This window comes from Danaus plexippus, chromosome 12 (genome assembly GCF_018135715.1).
Source record: "Danaus plexippus chromosome 12, MEX_DaPlex, whole genome shotgun sequence".
NCBI lineage: Eukaryota > Metazoa > Arthropoda > Insecta > Lepidoptera > Nymphalidae > Danaus > Danaus plexippus.
Window position 1 is genome coordinate 4518662 of NC_083545.1, and position 22678 is coordinate 4541339.

At 28.6% G+C, this 22678-nt stretch overlaps 2 protein-coding genes across 2 annotated transcripts in view; both read right to left on the reverse strand.

Annotated features, from left to right (window-relative positions):
- Positions 1–5964, reverse strand: part of LOC116772307 (BAI1-associated protein 3) — a 75933-nt gene extending 69969 nt beyond the window's left edge. The window contains exon 1 of the mRNA XM_032664434.2: positions 5823–5964. The gene's annotated coding sequence lies outside the window, so the exon portion shown is untranslated. The remainder of the gene's footprint in view (positions 1–5822) is intronic.
- Positions 5965–18262: 12298 nt separating this feature from the next.
- LOC116772281 (uncharacterized) overlaps positions 18263–22678 on the reverse strand; it is a 43915-nt gene continuing 39499 nt past the window's right edge. Inside the window, exons 8-12 of the mRNA XM_061522172.1 lie at positions 22548–22676; positions 21262–21327; positions 20802–20909; positions 20103–20241; positions 18263–18745 (exon numbers count right to left, since the gene is read on the reverse strand). Of these exons, the coding sequence (XP_061378156.1) occupies positions 18651–18745; positions 20103–20241; positions 20802–20909; positions 21262–21327; positions 22548–22676 (537 nt within the window). The 3' untranslated portion in view covers positions 18263–18650. The remainder of the gene's footprint in view (positions 18746–20102; positions 20242–20801; positions 20910–21261; positions 21328–22547; positions 22677–22678) is intronic.

A 22678-nucleotide genomic window follows, 5' to 3' on the forward strand; every position in this document is an offset into this window, starting at 1 on the left:
TTTTATAAAAAAATATACCCTTACTGAATATCGAGCGTCAATTATAAAAATGATCCTTTTTTTTAACATTTATTTTACGTCCAGTGATGTTTTGAATTAAATTTTTTTAAAACGACGAAACTACTACAAAGATTTTTTATACATGATGATAAACATTACGCAATAATATATAAATAAAATATCTATACACTAAGATGAAGCTATTATAATATTTTTTTAAATTACTAAAACTAACTTATAACAATCTTTGAAATTATAAATAAAAGAGATATAACTGAAAAGTAAATAACATACAAGAGTTACGAACAAATCTTTATGCGTACATACATCTAAATAAATATTACTTTTAATCAACATATTTTTAGTAAAATATTATAATATATGTTTCAATCTCATCCCATGTCTTCCTAGAACAAACAAGTCCCAGATTTATAAGGTTTATACAAAATTCATTAGTCTTATAATCTTATTTATCAAATAATTCATTCTTGAAGATTGGAACGTGTTTATTCCTTTCTTATTCCAGTCATTTTATAAATGTCTCGTAGTTAATATAAACAAAACTAAGAAAATAGCATTATCATATCCGTACTACATCTAACCCTTACCGAATTATATTTTAACGCCCTAGCGTATAAAATTGCAATTTTATTATTTCCGCGGTTAACTCAATACAGCGCAATTAACGTTGCCTAAAATAAATTTTTATTTTTAGAGTTAAAAATTTCTCTTCGGCGAAAGGTTGAAGCGCCAGATCGATAAGTTATTCCGTGCTTTTTATAAATAAAATATTTCATTAAAAAATTTTTAACCCTTATTTATCAGGTAAATTTATTTAAAACTGCATTCTTCAATACATTTTGCGGTATTGTTGTGAATTTTATTCAATGTAGGATATTGTTAGAACATTTTTTCGTTTGAAAATATATTTTTATTTATAAGAAACGCGGGCAAAGACTGCTTCGAGCGACCCAATAACAGTACTTAGAACAACACATAAACGTTCCTGCTTTGTCACGTTCTAACTAAGCCGCTTAAAAGTTTCTGTCCTGCAGTCATTAAAGACTTAGAATTTTAAATGAATGTCATATTGATTAAAGGCATTTTCATTATTATTGATAAAAAGCAGCGAAATACACAACGTACTAAGCAAATAATTTCATTGCTGAAAAAAAAAATCGTTTGCTGCAATATAAATTATTAAATAGAATATTCCATATAAAATTTATTAATGTAATGAATGTATCATAGCTTTATCATACAATATGCATTTCAATGCTAATCGAATCGAAATTATAAAATACTCATTGCATTGATGACTGAATAATGACAAAAATTCAATTACTTTCGTAATAAATAAACTGGTTATGATATAAATTCAGTAAATGCTGTCCTTATACATATAATATACATATATTATTATTTTAATAAGTAAATATTACAAGTAAATTTCAACTGTATTTCAATGTCTAGCAGGCAGGTTGAAGTGGCAAGCTAGTATAAATTTTGTTGGCGTTTGACCCAATAGTCCTAATTGGTAGGGCAAAATGTATATGGCTGTGACGTCATTTAATACAAATGGTCTAGTCACAACAGATAATCACTAAATAAGTTATGGACTGTTTGTATATAGATTTTATACGGATATAATTACTATTTTCATCACTCTACTTGAAACCGCTTACCAAAACGCCTCTTGACTCAAAATTAGTTCACAGAAACCTTTTTGTAATACAGCGTTACTGAAATATGCCTTAATTCGTTTAAATAATAGTAACAATTTAAAAAGGTAACACTCTCAGTAAATGGTTTCCATTAGCTATAATAAAATCTTATCGCCATTGTGGTCGGTCATCAATTAAACAACACTTATTCCATCGGAATTTAACCGCTTCGGATTTAATGGAACGCTTTTAGGAGTTTTGTTTTTTATATAAAAAGAGATTTTTTGTTTCCAGTCTCTCCTGTTTAGAAGTAGAGTTTTAAAACATAACCACATCTTAAACAAAAAAAAAGAGCAATATTTTTTTACAGTGTATACTTCTATCGAATAAAGAAGCACCTGTCTATGAAAGCTTAACCTCGTATACGTGAATTTTGTTAACCAAAAAATATTTTGTGTTTTAAAAAATAATACATAGAAAAAATTACGACGGTCTGTGAATGGACAGGGATTTTTAATCATTCGTTGCTTAATATATTTTCCTTTTCATTTTGTATAACGACGAAGTGATCATTTTAATTTGTAGTTATATTGTCAATAGATATGTAATAATGTGTGTGAATCGATTGAATAAAACTTTGCCATGCTCTCGTTTGCACTTCGTTATTGATTATTTAAACCATAAATTCTGTTTTTTTATAAGATTTTCTATAAAAATTGTTTTATAATGCACTTTATAAAACAACCAACAAAATTAAACCATTATAACATTATCATATTAGAAGTCTGATATATAAATTCCTTTTTGGAGATATATCCTGTTTTTTTAGGATAAGAAGTTAAATAAATATTTTGACAATACGATCTGAGACACACAACACACAATAATAATGTATATAATATTCGTTGAATAAAAAAACACGTAACAGTTAAAATGAGAAACTCATAACGTATACGAATATAATAATGCCAAGGAGAGAAGATAAATTTAGTAAATAAATTTTTCTTTGTAGTATCGCATTAAAGTCAATAGATGTCATGTCTGTTCTTTACACTCGCATTTTACAATCTTATATAATAAAATCGGTAACCATTGTTGCTACTTAAAGCGATGTTACCGCGCAGTAGAATAATTTACATGCTTATAACATTTCGTTTAGCATTATGGTAACTAGAATTATTTTATTGGAAAAAACCAATTACATAAGGTGGCAACCAGAGGTTCCAGGAAAACTACGAAACTTCCTTATATATATTAACAAGAATTAAGTATTAAAACTTATAACCTATACCTAAGACTACATGATTGCCCCGATGTTAGGATCGCAATCACATTCCATAGCTTGTGTGGTATCAGGAATCTTCTGGTTCACACGGCTTGGTGTTCGTTCCGCGGAGTCAGCAACTTCACTCGTTATGCGATATTTCATCCATACAACGATGTTTCCCCGGCGAAGTTCATTTTATTTAATATGTTGCGCGTACGAAACAAACCTTACTAAAAATCGTTTTACTATTTTTTATTATAATAAATATTGCAAATTATCTCTTAAATTCTACGAAAGTTTTGTCTTTTTTCAAACTAAATGGATAGAAATCGAGATGTGATGATCTAAATATTTAATATTCCTTTTACTTGTCTGTAAAAATTATTATTGTCTGTGATTTTTTATTTACAATTTTTTAAACAACCGCTCTGACAAACATAAGATGTGTACAAAATCTAATGTAATCTATAGACTTTTTAGTTAAAATATTAATTAATTATACAAATGTAATTGAATTATATTTAAACATAAGCACGTGTTTATATGAATTATTGTTGTAGGTATTTAGCTACTGTTATATAAACTTGCAACAAAGACAGTGGCTCGAATGCCACTTGACTGTTGTGATATTTATTGAGTATTTTAATCGTTAAGTTGACTTAAATGTTTTATTGCCTTTGAAGATGATAATTTCTTTTTCTCAAAGTTTTTATGAACTTTATAACGTTATATTGAAGAAAAGTAAAAAAAATTACATTGAAAAATTATTTCAGTGCTCGGTTTCGAAATTATTTAATTTGTGAGAAAATTTTATAAAGCAAAATATGAATGAACGGAATATTTTTAATAAAATTAAATGAAACTAATATATTTCGGATCTACTACGCGGATTTTATTATTTTAAAACTACGTTATCCCGACGTTTCGGTTACCTTTCTGCAACCGTGATGTGTGCAAAATAATAAAATCCGCGTAGTATATCCGAAAATATATTAGTTTCATTTAAATGAATAAAACTCGCGAAAGTCTTATCTCATTATTCTCAATAAAATTTAAATCTTTGACTTAAATTAGACATGAAAAAAGAAAACAAAACAAAGACATTAAACTTAATTTCTTTTTATCGCGAGATCATTAAACATAAAGACGATGAAATTTACACAGAGCATTTAATCCTCATGGTATTATTTTATACCTGAAGTAATATTTCTTTTTGAAATATAATATAGGGATAGGATTCGTTTAAATTGTATATTAAATCTAGCTAGCGGAGAGATTACCTAAAAAAGTAGCTCGTATACCCACACTATTTTACAGATCATTGAAAGTACACAAAGACTCGCCAATATCCAGGGAATAACACCTATATTAAATGCTGTGTTTTCATACAACCGACTTTTACAACATGATGAATATATAACTAAGTAAATATATAGATATAAATGGTGATTGGTTTTCAATCGTTCTGAAGTCTATAATTCTATATAAAAAAAATCATTTTTCAACTATACATCGTCGGCTTGATGGTGAAAACATTCTTAAATAACCTTGGGATATAGTAAGACATCAAGAGGGTTTATCGTCTTAAACAGTTGGTGCGAAGTTTAACTTTACGACAGCTTAGTCGGTACGAATTTTGTAATAAAGTACATATTTAAATATCCATATATTAAGTTATTTTATCTATAACTTTATTATTGAAAACCATCGAAAGCCTTCTAGTTCATAGAACATACGTGCGTAACAGAGTGAAAAATTTACCCATGTTTAAAATGCTTAAAATCAATACATAATCTCGCGATGGAATGTGTACGTTCCTGTATTAAGATTATTTTTTTCAAAGCAAATATAGATTCACTTAGAGTCCACACTCTAAGCTAGGGAATACAAAATAAAAGAGCTAGCCTGGAAAAATACAGGCAAAACAAAAACATTCTAGAAACCGAAAAAAATTATAAGTACACCATCATTAATATTCTATGTTCAATGTTTCCGAAAACGACGAGCTGTTGAATAATGTGTGTCGAATAGATTGAGGATTAAGAGCGCATGCAAACTTTTGCATGTATTGACCATACATGCCCTCATTACCGAACGTTCTAGCCTGATTATCACCCACAAACTGAAGCGAGTTTACAAACAGCAGAATGATGGTAACATTAATCAATTTACTTACTGTTATATCTATTAAATAAGATTTCGAAAAAAAACACAAGAAAAAAAGTTTTTGTTTATATAAATCATTGAAAAACAATCATTATAAAATTTGATGAAATTATTCGAATAAATCCTTCATAAAAAGGGTTGCGGTTAACATATGTGTGAGCTGTCAGTACAATGAGCATTTGGGGATACAAGTTGACCCCAGGGAACCATTAAGATATTGGAGGAGCGTTTAACAACGAAAGTAGCCTTAGTCGTTGGCCCCTAGTGAACGTGAAAGGTCAAGCCTTTAAAATTATTCTTTTCCATCCACTCCTTACAGAGACGGGGTCTTACATATATTTATTTAAAAAAGATAAGATTTTTTTCTTTCTATGAAAAATTTATTCAATAGTTATGATATTCAAAGTTTTTCTCAAAATTAAGTCTTTAAAAATAAGAATTTGTTTGATTTTTACTGTTTTACTACAAAGGCAAATCTTTAACATTCCCCAGAGAACCAACAGTAGCCAAGAAATGTATATATTTTCCTATTCTATTTAATAAAATACACACGAATTGGAAAAAAAAACAACAACAACATTCAAATTATAAATAAACAACGTAATACAATTAAAAATAGAACTTAAAATATATATACTTCAATCTTTTTTTTATCTCTAAACATCCATCTATAAAGCCTGTCATACGTAAAGCTTGTCATTGCCATTCCAGAACATCAAACTTACCGTTTACATGACAAATCATTCACATAGTTGACCAACGTGTTGATTGAATCGATAGAATTCCAGCTGGGGCGAGGTAGGGCGCGAGACGCGTTCGCTAGGGCGGCTGGGCGGCGACTGAAGCCTTTCCCCGCAGCCTGCGTGCTCCTGCCAATATCACCCGGATCTTCCTGTTGATCGTGTACGACAGGTGATCCCAACGCACTCTTAATCGTTACTGTTTGTAAACCCATCGATAACTGTTCTGTTTGACCATAACTTTTGTGTCAATAAAAATTATATTGATTTAGTTCTTTTATTTATTGAGAGTTTATACATTTTAAAATTCACATCTTTCAAGTAAGTAAGCTAACGTAATCTTTTTATCTATATATATAATGAAATATGTATATATACATTGATATAAGTGAGCGGAAGTATTTATGGTGTATCCTTATTGAAAGCTTCACTCATTTCATTCTTATTAGTAATCTTTAAAAACTTCTAGGATGACATTGTTAAATGTTTCGACATTTCGTTGTTTAAATTAACTAAGAGTTCAAGAAAAGTCAAGCTTTAGATAAAAAAAAAAACTGTTCTATAAATTATAAGTGAGACATTTTAAATTGTATTTTTCCATCTTTTGCAAAAATGTGATATCATTTGAAAGATTATTAACAAAGTTTGCGCACTTCTCTACCCCATTACTGAAGCGAGGATAAAGGAGTTCCAATTTATGAGAACTTTTCAAGGGGATTTAAATTATTTATATGTTATACAAATATATTTCAATGGATGACTTATTTTTAATGTATGGAAAAATTCTTTTAAATCCTCTTACATATAAATTAGGTAAGTTAAAACACTTCCTATTTTATGCGCATTGAAATGAAGAAAAGCGACATTTATAAATCGTATTGAGATTGGGACTGATAAAATATATACGAAATATCAAAAACTCATACAGTATCATGTTTACACAATTATAGTTTTACGACGACCGCCACAGGGACATGTTTACATCTGTTACATTCAGAATTTCAAATCAAATGTAGCGTTTTCTAAACGATTTATTTCAATAAATAAAATAATAATAACAATGAAATACACTAAACAATTAGGAATAAAGAATTAAATACCATATAATTGAGTTCTTATCTTATTAGCTTTATAGTTATTTTTCGATTCGGTTACACTTTGATAATAAGTGATCTTTCTTTAGAATATATGCTTAAGAATGCATACTTAAGATTTTTAAATAATCATAATTTTAAACTGCAGAACGACCGGTCTATCCGCTTTTAGACAATTTTTGTAGAAACAATTTACGTCTTATAAGCTTTTCTTTAAAGGTAGCGTTTCTTTTAAACGCTACTACCATTCGTTCATACACCCTATCTTAGAAAATCTGTAAAATAAAGTTTTAAATTTGTATCTGTTCGAATAGGAAAAGTTTTCAAAATGTAAATCCCACAGGGTCACATGATGTAGATTTAGACGAGCGACGAATTAAATAACCGTAACTTTCCATTCACACACAGAATGTTTAATGTACAAAGAAAACTATAATGTTAGTAAGCACGAACAATAACGACTAAGACACATCGTTTGTTATTTATATGTCATTATAATTAAAAATAAATATTTTTATATTTAAAGAAAAACACTTTTAACAAAATGTATTACACTTTGTAATTAGATACAATATTTTAATATAAGCTGAGTGTTTACCATCACTAAGGCATAACAATATAGTGATGTTTATTTATAATTATTATTTTTTAATGATTATTTAAGTAATTTATTTTACACTTACAACTAACATTTATATATTTTATTTATATTTTATATAACCTTGCCTTAGCATTCCATTATGTATTAACAAATATTTTTTTGGTTTTACTATCGGGCTTAAGAATACTATTAAGAAAATAAGCTTCTATTACGCCTACACAGTTATACATACATACATAATAGATAAGATTTACCTGTCAAATATATAAAACCTATTTGATCGAACCTATTTAATTGTCACTATCGTCAGTTATACGTTTTTTTTAAGAAGTAACAATTACAATTTAAATTATAAAGTCAAATATTACATCAGTAATAAATATTAAATATTATTTTAATAATATCTGACATGTTTAACACTTGATTGATTCTCAATTATTGTAATCGATAGTAATAATTTATTACCAACAAATATATAATTCATGTAATTGGTTTTTGTGACGATTTATATATTAAAAGAAAGGTCTCCATAGAAAGCAAACAAAGGGATAATATTTAAAACTATTATACAATACAATAGTCTATTATATATGCTCATATTTGTATAGGGATGTTAATGTTTATCGTAAACATGGCGGAGTTACATTAATAATTATAAAAAATAGAAAAATATTAAACGAACTATCTTAATTTCATTTTATTGTAATTAAAACTGGGGTATACCGAAAGTTAGTGTGATTACAGGCACAATTTGGTCCCATTAACTGTTACTCCAAAAGTTCGGAAGGCGTCTCTTAAGTTCATGAAAACTATCACGACCTTTAATGTTGACTTCTGGAAAATTTTAGATTGTTTGAAGAGCAAAACTGTAATACTGTTGTAAACTACTGTTGTAAACTGTAATACTGTTGTAAACTACTGTTGTAAACTGTAATACTGTGCTGGTGTTATACGAGGAAGATAATAATGTACGGTATATATCTTTTTTTTTATAAGATACATCCAACAAGTAATACTACATTCGTAGGTACATTAGACATTTCAAATTTTCCTCTTGTAAAACATTAACTTTTAAGAAAGTCATTATACTTATTTTTTTATTTCTTTATCGTAAACGAGAGTCACGAGCAAAATTTATATTTTTTAGTAATATTTCTCTTTTCTTACTACAGTTGGACTCCTTTATAGTAATCAGTTTTAATAAATTACTTTGCTTATGTAAAATACACAGACATATATATATATAAAGTTTCCAAAAACACTCGACATATTTAAGAATCTATTTGATTTGCATACATAATATCATTTTTATAATAAAGAACGAATACTATCAACACTTCAATGATTTCCTGTACATAAGATGTCTGACGCCGTTTCAGTTAATGTAGATTATTACACGCCATAAACATTGATGCCTTCAAACTACTCGTTACCCTTTATTACAAGTGGGTTGGACGTACAATATTGATTATTAACTTTATCTCGTCAAAGATAACGATGGGTCGTAAACATGTTTTGAACGGCTGGTAATATATCACACGTCACGTATTAAGATGAAAATTTTATATAAATTTTATATTCAAATTGAATAGTTGTTGATATTCAACAACAACTTGATCATCCTATTCCCTGACTTTACATAAATCACGTGTCAAATAATAAGGAACTGATTATGCGAGAACTACACAGTGTGATCTAATTTCTGTAATATTTTACCTTAAACGATGAATCATTAACATTACTATGAGACGTCGTTTCGTTGGTTACATTTTGATGTATTTTTAATATTATATTATTCATAACTCAGTATTACACAGCAATTGAATTGCATCAAATAAAAGTTTGTTGTAATTATCATAAATTAATGTTTTTACCAAATGCTATATGTCATTATTCTCCTTATATATATTCTCCTGTAACTTAGATGTAATTGACATTGTTTCGGGCGTGAAGTTTTTGTGATCACCTGATAATTTCGAATAATGTTACAATAGAGTTATACTTTTTTATTTAAAATTTACGCTTTGCATAAATATTAAAATTAGAAACAATATATACTTATAAATAAGGACAGGATACGCGTTACAGTTGCTTTACGAGAAATTTCGAAGGTAGCAGATACAATTCAGCTCGTTTCTACATACATAAATCTAGTCTTGTCTAAAGTTAGTTAATATATTTTTTTAAAATATTACAACATCTTATAGAGAAAAAATTTATTTGAAAACAAATTGACAAGATTACTTGAATTTAATGTAAGTATAAATAACTTTTTGAGCACAGTAAATACTAATAAGTAATAAAATTCAAATATTTCAAAGTCTATCTTTAATTTATGCAGAGCAAACTAATGTTTACGACACATAAAATATCAAATTTAAGTGGAGAAAGGCACAGCTTTGTCTTATTCGATAAGAGAATAACAAGAAGCCCCTATTAAACTGTCCATACTTAAAGTTAAGGATATTCCATTAGTGTGTAGTACCGTTACTTTAAAAGGAAAGTCTATTTAAATAATTACAAACTCCTAAATATATTAAAAACATATTCTTCCTCCTGTAACTATCACATATAATATTCATTTATAACAATTCTATAAAAAAAACATATAACTCTATATAATAGCGATACAGTAAACTATATAGAATATTAATGAAAAGAGATATAATGAGATCTAAGACTTTCGCCAGTTTTATTCATTTAAATGAAACTAATATATTTCGGATATACTACGCCGATTTTATTATTTTTCAAACTACATAATCCCGACGTTTCTGTTACTTATCAGCAACCGTGATCACGGGCATCTCGTCTGCCCGTGATCACGGTTGCTGAAGTAGTAGTAGTATATCCAAAATATATTAGTTTTGTTTAAAAGAGATATAATTGAAACATAATTATGCTTTTGGAACTTATATTTAGGAGGAATAAATTAAATATTAAAAAAAATTTAACCCTCACTGGATTTCGGGATTCTAAAAAAAGAAAAATAAGTAAGATTGTAAACGAAAACTGACATACATATTCCTGTATGTCAGTTTTCGTTTCAATTTCGTTTCAATGTTGTTTGAAATTTTATCTCAATCTAGAAAACTGGTGTTAAAAAAATTCATTGAAAGTCTCTACTAGGAATAAGTCGCTGCAGGGCCTGATTTCAAAAGGAATCTCTCGAACAATTCTTGGACCTTATCAAACTTTCTACATATATATATTGACATTTATATATAAATGTCCATTCTTCAGTTATGTGAGTGCTATCAGGAAGCTTATAACCTCCATACCAAAATATGAACCCAACGCGACGGTCTTTGGCATTATTAGAGTATGGATTAAGATTTGTCATGTTAATAAATTACCTTATTCCTAATATTATTTGATTAATATAAAAAAATATTAATAATATATAAAAAAAAAAAAACAAATAGCAAAATAAACTAATAAAAAAGGTTGTCTATTTTAAGTACATACGTACTTCTGATCAGTGTGCATTCCATAATTACTTTATATGGTACTAATTATTAAATATCGAAAAGATATGTAATTGAATTGTATTCGTTTAATACTATCTACATTATATACAAGATAAGATTGTCATAGGGAAAGACGTAAATATTTATCACGGCGTAACTCAGTTTGTATTAAAGCCGTGTACACAATAACAGCTGATAGGATATCGTATTGTGTGACGCACTATGCAGGTAGTTATTAGTAATGAGGTAGATAAACCCACAATAATAACTGATTTGCAACCGGAAATGAGTGATAAATGATTACAGAACGAATTGACGACGTACTTCACGTTTAACTAATAGTTATCATCTATTACAAATATTTTATTCTCTGAAAATATACATTTAATTGTTTCAAATATTCAAGTGTGCATCAAACTCTCTTTCTTGTTGTCTATAAAATATGTGTTATATGTATCTTTAGCTGTATTTAAACCACATAATGGAAATAACATTTAGTCTTGTCTTATACTATTGTTAAGAATTATTTTATTATTTGTTAAAAACGTCTTCGAATGCCGACTAAAGGCTAATAAAATACGTTCTGTCCGACAGACGAAAGTTTAGTCTTTTAAGCGTAATAAAATAAATATTGATAATAATAGTTTTGTTTTTGCGAAGAACCTAATCATTGTGAAAATTAAACATCATAATGAAGAAATAATATAGAAAAATATACGGAATTTTAATGTTAATGCATCATAAATTATCTATAATTTAACAATATCTTAAAGGTATAATGCATAATCATATATCTTTAGGATAAGCAAACGATGCTTCACAGATGAAGTCGGGTAAATCATTCTAAAATCGTGCAACAACTGGGACAATACAGTCATCAAATAAATAGAATAATATGATAGATAATATTATTATACTCTCTAATTTACATACATATTTTAAGAAAGATAATAAAATTAAAATGGACGTACTATTTGGAGATATATGCGACACTTAACAATGAAAAATTACTTAGATAGTACTCGGGGGTGTCTGCTTTATAAGATTCATAATCATTTTGTGAAGATAAACCTTAAAGCGGTGTTTACCTGGCATTCAATTTTATTAAAAAGTTAGTGAAACAAGAATACTTAAGGTAACAAGCATTACAATTTATTAGAGGGAACAATAAAGAATTTTAAAGAAACAATTTTGTGTTTATGCTCAAACATTTTTTAAAGGGGAAAATTTGGAACAAAAGGTAACGATCATCGATCCAGCCAAGATCGTTATCTGTAATAATTCAAAAGCTTTATATTATAAATCGATTTTCTGAAATTTTTGACACTTTCTGAGCACGATGTCTCACTAATGATATGTAAGATTTCCGCGTGTACTCATTTAAATGAAACTGAGTTTTTCGGATACTACTTAGTTGTTTTTTATTATTTTATATCTACATGATCCCAACGCTTCAGTTTCTTTACAGTTTACAGCATCCGTGATAATAGCTAGATGAGATGAAAGCCTCATCTCGCGTACTATGCGAAAAACTTAGTTTTATTTAAATGATATCTCACTGTCCGCAAAGATTGAGCACGTGTCTTAGCGAAGAAGCAAATCGTGATAAATCGTAAATTTAACTTAGTTATAATGTAGTTTATGTAATCAATTTAAGTATGACGATAACGTTTAAGGTCACCGACCTAAGATCTGTATAAACAAAGAGGAGAGATAATAGATTAATATTTATAAATACCCAAGTAGTTGAGGCGATGGAATCCCGCCTCAAGAAACAGTAAACTTCATATTTAATTTCATTATAGTCTGAATTCTCAAAAGCAACGAATATTTACAAGACTCAAACAGAACGAAAACTGAAAGCGAAATAATTAATTACTTTATATGAAATGTCAAGATTTTATTTATTTTATACTTCATATCTTCTCGAATGTCTTCAATACATACCGCAATTGTTTTAGTGATAAAGATGAATTCTGTTCCCGTAACCTCAACCATTATAGCAAATTTGTTAGTTACTGCTAGAAAGGAGCTGAAAAAATTTACGATAGATGAGTTATTTAATTATAACAAACAGCAAGGCAAGCTAAAAATTAACTGGTCAGTGAGGACGTCTCAATTTTTTAAGAAAAAAGTTTTTTCAAATATCTAATTTCTAATTAAAATTTAATTTGGCATAAAAAAATCACGGGCAAATTAAGATTGTTTTAAATAAAGCTTCCGAAAGAACGCTATTGTTCTGACATGAGAGTTGTTTATGAAACTTGACTCGTAATTAACTGAAAATTGTCAAGACATCCTGTGGACGATTTTGTGATAAGTGTTAAGGTTTTTTAAAAAAATCATTTTATAAAGTCCCTCGTGTAGGTCCATCGCTGCCTCAGTTATTATCAAATACTTCATGAAAGGACATGTCAGTGTCATTAGTTACCAGATTAATAAATTCTACATGTTAAAACAAATTGAAAAAAAAATAATTTCTGCTTCTAAAATCCGTGTTCCATATACACAATAATAGAAACAAATTAAGTTAATTATAAATAAAAACTTCAAAGGCGAACGAAATACAATTTAAACTAAAGCCGCTTTCAACTCGGTGTAAATTATTTTTGTACAAAATTACTCTTCAAATTTAATTAATAACGTTGTATGTATGCACTAGCACTGGAGTGATTCGTCCGCAGACTGAGCTTGACCTATATTTTAAACGTATTGATCGTACAAACAATACTCAACATACAACGAAATGAAGTCATTTATTTATCCGTAAAGTGAAGATACATTATTCCCTACACCTGTTGCTTGCGTGTTTCTGCTCATATTCATTTGTCAATTAATTAATTATTTGTTTTCAGTAAATTTAAATCCAATTTGAGGGTTATAGATGTTGAAATTGTGTCTCAAAATAAAATATTTTTCACAGGGTATGCAATAACTATCAAATCTGTAACTGTTTTATCCCATAAATACACACTAATACTAACACTCATCTATAGATTATATATATATATATATATATATATATATATATATATATATATATATAAACATTTGTATTAAACACGAATGTACTTCCATTGAACATTAGCGTTTTTGTAATACAGTAATCTCTTTAATTCTATAGGAAACACGTCTTTGGAGAAAATAGAAATTAGTTTTTAAGTTTTGTTCTAATACACCTCATTTAAAGTCGTCTATAAATCTTCATTATGTTGGTTTATATCAGACGAGCGTGATTCGATCTTTAAGTAGCTGTAAAGAAAAATCAAGTAAGTCTCTTGGAAATATTTATGTATCATGAAAACACTTTTGCTTGTTCAGGCTTGATGTTGATACGGATCCATATCCTGTTTGCATGTGTACCTTTGGGTCGTTACTTAGTATAAAAATTTAAAAAGAATAAAAAAGTTTTCAGACTGGAATAATATTTCCATTTTATTTATATAAAAAAAAAATATTTTACAATAAACAAATAGAAGTCGCATAGAACAAAAGCTTTGTCCAACATATTGTTGCTGACTGCTATGAACTATATATTTTTTAATATATTATAGTTAGTTTCCTTTTAAAATTTAATTTCAGTGCTTAAAAAAGTTTAACATGTGACGTCTCATTAATACCTGTTATGTTGTTACGTCGTGTTCTCATTGTACGTTCTATGACGTTCAACAACCGCAAAATTCTACTAACAGTATAGTATGAATAATCCACATGAAATGTCCCAGTTCCTTATTCACAAGTGACTTACATACAGTTTATATCGTGTGTGACAGTCGCCGGCATGTCTACTGAGGAACGTTAGTGTGATTTGAATTAATAAAATCGTGTCGTGATGAGTGCAATGGATACTATAAACGATACGGATCTAACAACAGAGCCATCAGGAACGATAAATTTATTCAACATCACAAATGTCAGAGACAAAGACAATTCATCTCGGGAGCTCGTTCTACCTCAAGATGATTCCACAACGTCTGTTATATTCGAAGTGTTCATAATAACCGAAATTGTTATGACAGCTATGGAGCTGGTCATATCGATCGCAGCAGCTCTCAGAATATCTCGTTGGAGGAGAAATTACAGGAATCAAATGCTAATGCAGTTGAGTCTGGCTCGTTTCATAAAAAGGACGATATTTTTTATTCAATTCATTAAAGAGGAATATAAAATTATTTCAATGCCATCCACGAGGGTGGTTTTAATGGGCTCGCAGATTTACATTGATCTAGTTATAACCATTCTAGTCTGTTTCTTTATAAAGCATATGTATGATAGCGTTCTGGTGGTGATTATTAAAATAAGTAAGAAAAGTCTGTATAAAGTACTGTACTGTTCTTGGTTGATACCAATTCCAGTTACTGGTGTATGGATATTAATTATGTGTTATAAAATTTTAAATGAATGGACGTCATACCTCATCATTTGCTTGGCACTTAGATGGCCGATAATATTGATAGGAACTGTTTTATATTTAACAATACTATATAGAGTAACGACTGATAGAATAAGACGTTTTGCAACAAGTCTCACCGTGATCACATTCCTATTGTGTTTCATTATAAATTTTTATTTATTATGCAAAGACATTATAATTTTGTGGTGTTTCGAATCATTCATGACTCTTTTAATAAATTATATATTAGGTTTCATGCTGAACTTTCTCGTGCTCTGTTCTTACGTACTATTAATTATTCTTTGCATCAAAAGCAAAACAAAGTCATGTGATGTACTTGCAGATAACAGTGTTGCAAATGTGCTGTGAATTTAATTGTATATGAAACGCCAGGTTTCAGCTTAGCTTTAACGATAATTATTGTCATTTTATAATGTTTTTCTAGTGTTTGTTTTTAACGTATAATTATGTTTACATGAGTTTGGACGTTTGGGAATTAGTTTAAATTATAGTTGTAATGCTGTTTGCAAATATATTAAAATATATATTTTGTATCGTTAATTAAATTGTAGGTATATTATTTGTTATCCTTTATAGCCTTCACCTATATCTATCGAATTAGGGTTACCGTGAAAGAGTTATCAGTATTCATTTTATTTGTTCATCAATAACGAATCAAATCAAGATATTTCATCATCGATTTTACGTTAAACAGACTACGCTCATCGTTTTGTTCTATTGCTCATTAAATAATGTAATTACTCACAATGTAAACATTACCGGTGAGTTACATTTGTTTGGTAAAACCATAATGAAACTCGGTTTCCGTAGTAGTGATGTCATAAAGGAAAAGTATTGTTTGTATTGACGTCGGAAATATAAAACTTATATATAATAAATATTTTTTTCTGTATTTTCAATTTATCTTCTGATCAGTATTTTTGTTTTTAATACTTTTATTATTATGAACAATATTTGTTTTATATAATATTCGAAAAATATATGTATTTGATGTATAAACGGACATTTTATTAGTGTTTAATAAAAGCTCCGTAAGGCTATATATATACTATGTATGTGTGTATTTTAAGTATACCTATGTAACTTATTTTATTATATTTTTTATATTATTGAATTAGATTTTAAATTTTAAACAAAATTTATGATAAATAAAGTGTTATAAATTTATATTTACAAATTAGGTAACATGTTTATAATAAAATTAAAAATATTTTACTGTCACAAAGATATTGTAGTATAAAAATTAATATTTTATATTTAAATCAAACTAATATATAACCGTGATCACGGTTGCTGAAAAGTAACCGAAACGTCGGGATTATGTAGTATTGAAATAATAAAATCCGCGTAGTATATCCGAAATATATTAGTTTCATTTGAACGAATAAAACTCGCAAAAGTCTTAGATCTCATTAATATTTTATATGTCCAGTATAAAACTTATAAAATTGTCAGAAAAAAACATGTTGTCCATGCGTTTTAAATTTATTTTATTAAAATATATATCTTTTTAAACATAACGCTAATCGTGTGACCTCTTAAACATATCTTTGTTAACAAACACGTTAAACAAATGTAAGTATGGTTTTATATTTGAAATTATTTTTCTATAAATATAAAACAATCACAAGAGAGAATTTCATTTTAAAATATATACTGAGCCACGTAGCAGAGTTCATGATTACGATTAATTTTACGGAAGTCTGATTACCGTCGTTTGTGGTTTTAAAATGCATTCACCCAGTTATAAATGAAGCAATTGTAGACACGCCATTGAAATATTATTTAACTCAACAATATTAACAAAAATATTAAGATTTTAAAGCCTTAATATATTCATTTTATTTACCATACCAATAAATAACAAATAACTTTCTTTTGTAGACTTTCTATCGAATCAAAATTAAACATTATCGTTATTAAAGTGTAATTTAAATATAGCTCCATTGACTATGAAACAAAGGATGTATCAAGCTTCCATTTCCTCTTTAAACTTTCGCTAAGAGTTATAGACTCTGATCCTATAAGGGAGCTATCATCGGAAAATTTTCATTGTTAGCAACAAGCTTTTATGTCCTACGTAATACTGTTAAAAACTATCTCGCTCGTAGAACATTCTAGTTGTTTATTTTCTACCAGCCATATTTATTAACCTCTCATATATCACAATGAAAATGAACATCGGAGATCAAATTAATCTGCAATCCGGCATGATAATGCAAATTAATTAATATCGATAGGTTTAATGTTGCTTTAATTAAATGAATTACTGAACGTTACTCACTATCGATTCCTTACCTAATTATGTAAACAGATGAGTTATTATTTTAATCCGATTTTGTGTATGCCATTAAAATTATTCCGTCATTTATTTTGTTTTTTTATAATATAAGAAGCATAATAATAACATTGAAAAATATTATTAAATTACCGAGTAATAGAATATCCCGAGTATGTAAGATGAAATGAAAGTATTGATTTTAATGGAATACTTATGAAAAGTTGTTTAGAAACGGTTTCTATATTGTTCTATGTTTGGTTAATGGTATATATATTTAATAATTTTACTTTTAGCACTGATATAATAAAAAAAGTTGTGTGTGAAACTGTCTCCTTGAACGATGACAAACGAATGAACCCTCTCAGGACGCTTTTATGTAATAAATGGATCCGCTCTCTAATATCTCTAACATTAGTAATGGTAAAAGTTGTCTCGATCTATACACTCTAAAAATTTCCACGAAAACAATCAAGCATATATTTTAATGCGTAAATAGAACATTTTAATATATATATATATATAAATAAACATAGCTATATAAGGTTCACTCAATTAAAACTCATAATACAAACTAATAAAATTTAATTTAGCATCACAAATATAGTAAATTTAATTTTAATATTAGGACAATAACAACCCAATTTATTAGTAAATACGGTACGGTGTTTCAACATACGTTTAATATTCGAGCCTTATGTATATTAAATATCGAAAGCTACGATTGATGATAATGTTTGTTAATGACAAAATTAATAATGAACTCAAAAAGAAAACTGCACTCGTAAAGTAACTTTTATTTACAATAACCGCAACCGTATGTAACAATATAGGGATGGACGGAAACAACGCCCTCATCTAGATGACAGAACGATCACGTTAACAAATAAATCGATTTAAACATTTAGTTAAAATTTCAAACGACCGTTCATCATATCATCTTTTAAATAATCTGTTTAAATGCAGTCGCAAGAACAGCGCTTCACGCGTTTTTCGCGAAGCAGCGGTGAGTTCACCGAGCGGGCGGCGCGCACCGAGCGCGGCTGCATATCTGAAATTAATACATCAGTTATTATATTAAATAAATTCAAATAAACAAAAATCTAATATAGAAAAAAAATCACATCTGTACTGATCAATTTCCGAACACGCACGGCGTCACCCGAATACATAATAAATTTTCAATATTCCTCGCAAATAAATACTCAATGGTTAATATAGTGAGCGATACCTTCTTGCGTCTCAAATAAACATTTTCCGAATTGAGAATTATTAGATTTTTTTTACTCAACTTATTTTATTTACATACAGCGAATCACAAACATTTTGGGAGAATATTTTTTTTTTTACTATACTACATTGCAGTATGTTATTAAATAGAATTTAATGTACAGTTTGAATTACAGGAAAAGCGCCTTTTTGTAGCTTCCTCAAAAATCTTTTAGTTCTTCTAAATGTTAATAATTTTATATCCGCTTATAAAATTACATCATAAAAACGTTTTTCAAAAATCCGTTCAGTGTTTTTTTTGATAAAATCGGGACAAGTATAGATGTATGTTATCTATTCTTACAGAATATGGCACCTGTACCTAAAGTAGGACATATATATATACATATATACCTTATTTATTAAAAAAATAAAAATAAAAAGATGACATCCATTATTAAATTGCCACAAAACACGATTCGTTTACATTTTCAAAATATTCTCGCTTGTTAGTAACGGCGTCTTAAAGGCGATCGTTAAATTTGATGTTTATCTAATTATTAACTATGTCGAAAGCTGAACGCTCCCAATCAATCACTTACAAAGGCGGCTAATTTTATAACATAAAACCTCCTTTAAAACGTTTATAACTCTGGTCTTATCTCAACAATGCTGAACATTTATTCGAAAGGAGATTTAATAGAAAACATATTGATGTTCTTTATTTAATTTATTGAACGTATTTTTTTACGCGTTTTCTTATATCGTATTTTTATTATATATGTATGAAAATAAGATTCCACTTGGATGATAAAAAATTATTAATCTTCTCTCCAACTCTTAGCATTTCTCGACAAACTTTTGTTACTTTTGCCCTTACAGTGCCAGTCTTTTAAAACCTGGACAGTTTTGACCTCTATCCGATTATTTTATTACTAACATATCATGGAACTATTATAAACTTTTAAGTTTAGTTATACGTTAGTAACACTATTTTAATAATTTGTGGATAAGATTACAACATCATTCAATGTCCATTTATTAAGGTTGGTCCACACAAATCATCAACACTTCTTTACAGACACATTTTATCGAGCTCATTTAAAACTTTGTTTTGTTATGATAAAGGGGGGGAAACAAGCAGTCGGCCTACCTCATGGAGGTAATGCTATAATATACATATGAACAGTTGTACTTACAATGTGGTCGTTGGTCAGCCATCTCCTGTGGTAACAGAAGCGTGCGTGGCGCCCTCTGTCCATCCTGTGCTGATTGAGCCTGCTCACGCTGCTCGGCTTCCATTTCCGCCGCTGCCAACGTATTGACTATCGTCTTAACCTGTAACATATAATTTCTATTCATTATAGTAAACATACAATATATAATACAAATTGTTTTAAAAGATTTTGTTTTTTGCATTTGCTAAATCAGATATCACGTGCAGTGATCGTTTACATCCTAAACAGACAACTATCAGATTCAATATGTAGTTACAACACGCTGTGTATATTGAGTTTCGAATTTGTTGTTGAATGGAAGTTAAGATAAACATATCGGAATGGAGTTGAACGAAGATTATCCTAGTGCTAACCTCGAGCAAGTATTTACAATAATTAATTTAGATGATATCTGAGTTTTTTTTCCATTATTCGAATGAATAGCCTGTGGTTTTCTGATATACTGTGCAATTTATTATATTATATTATAATCGTGATCACAGGCAGACTAGAAGGAAGTGTATGAATCTGAAACAAATCTTAAAAATCAGTATATCCGTCAACCTTAGTTTCATCCATTAATGGTATATTTCGATGTGATCAACAAAGGAGGAAGTCCCACTGGTTCACTCGAGCCCGATGGGACGTCAATTTTCACTAATGTACTTTTTTAATGCATACCTCCTGCATGTCATTATCATTATCCATCTGCTGGCGTTGTTGATTGGCGACGGCCTCCTGCACGGAACGGTGGAGTTCCTCTGGGAAGATCTCCCATGGCAGCTTCATCTATACGTAACATTTTTATATCGAATTATCAATTATAATATACTTATTATACAATATACTGTTAAAGCTATAAACAGTATATTATTGTAAGACCTCAGAAATTTCATTACGCCTAAAATAATTCTAATTTATAGAACCAAATTTCTCCCCAGATTTCGGAAAGTTTTTATTATGTTGGTAATACTAAAGTTCTTGAATAAAATTTGATAGAAAATTGTTTAAGATTTGATTTAAGTTAACGAATTTCGCATAAATTTTTTGATTGATACTTCACTATGAAAGTACTTTAAATGTTAAAATGTTTGAAAGTAAAAAACATCATGAAGTTTAATATGTCACAGCAATATCTCACTTCAGGTTGCTCTAATTCTTGTGTAGGCGCTGGCTGAGGAACGAATTGGTGAAGAACGGCTTGTTGCTGAAATCAAATTAATTTTTAAATTCTAATACATTGCAACATTGAATGAAAGGTCTTATTCAAGAAGCGAGAACAAAAACATATAAAAAAAAACAATGATTTAATTAAAAACCCATTTAAATCTCTGATTGCATGCTTCTAATTAAGAATGAGAATGATTATAAAATATAATAAAACCATTTAATCTTTTAAATTCAAAAACAGTCCAAGAGCATTATACTTTAATATGCATGTCCTTCATCTAGGAAGGTGTACATCCAAAGCGAGTGTTTAAAAAAAAGTAACAAAAACAAAATTAAATATTGACCTCATTCGTATGTTAACAAGCGAGTTCTTTAACCTCTAACAAGAAATCGCTTCAGTGAATCCACTACCGGACTTTAGGTGTAATTTATACTAAATTTAATCACGCGTTAAACGATAGAACTGTCCATAAAATGATATAAACACATATTTATTATCATTGTTCGGAAATTTTCTATACGATTTTAATATTAGTACGCTTTATTTAACATTCAATAACTGTGTTAATTTCCGGGACATTAGGTGAAGCGTACAATATGTAACTACAACTCAATGTAACGGAGTGTAATTCTTTTTACAGTTCAAAGTTTTTTGACTCCATGCAAAAATAATTATTGACAGACGCGTTACGGTACTTGCAAATCCTGTTTCATGAAATAATTTTAACGAATCGCTCGTTTATTTCGACAGTAATACGGTTCTTGTTGCCCTCACAAAGACGTGTTGATTTTCTTATTGTTGTTAAATTTGTTTAGCGTTAAATTGTGATACGCTAACTTTTCGCGAACAATTTTATTTTATTATAGGTATTCGGTTTTAAACCTATGTTTTTTTTTTGCTATGAACTCTATACCGAGGGGTAAAATATATATATATACTAATTATACATCAGCCTTAATTGTAATGATATACACTTGTCGCTAAATTGATTTAATTTATTTTATTAAAAATATTTTTAATAGACTTTTTATCATCCTAATTCCTAAACATAATATATATATATATATATTATTATATTATAAATAAAAGTCAATATCTTTAATTTTACAACAACATCAGTTCGTCATCGGTACTAATAAAGTGCTAAAGAAACAAAACAGTCTACAAATGTATACATTTTTATCTCATATAGCCGGGATAATGACCCACTTATGGAATTTGTTCAGAAGTTAGAATACTTAGACTGTTATGATTACCTCATTTTGTTCTTGAGGCAGCGGCGGGGGTTGGAATGGGCCCATGTTATCGTTGTTCATGTTTTGAGGGGCTGGGATGGCAATCACTCGCATCTGACGTGGGGCCTCCATGGGACCCTGTTCTTCACGCT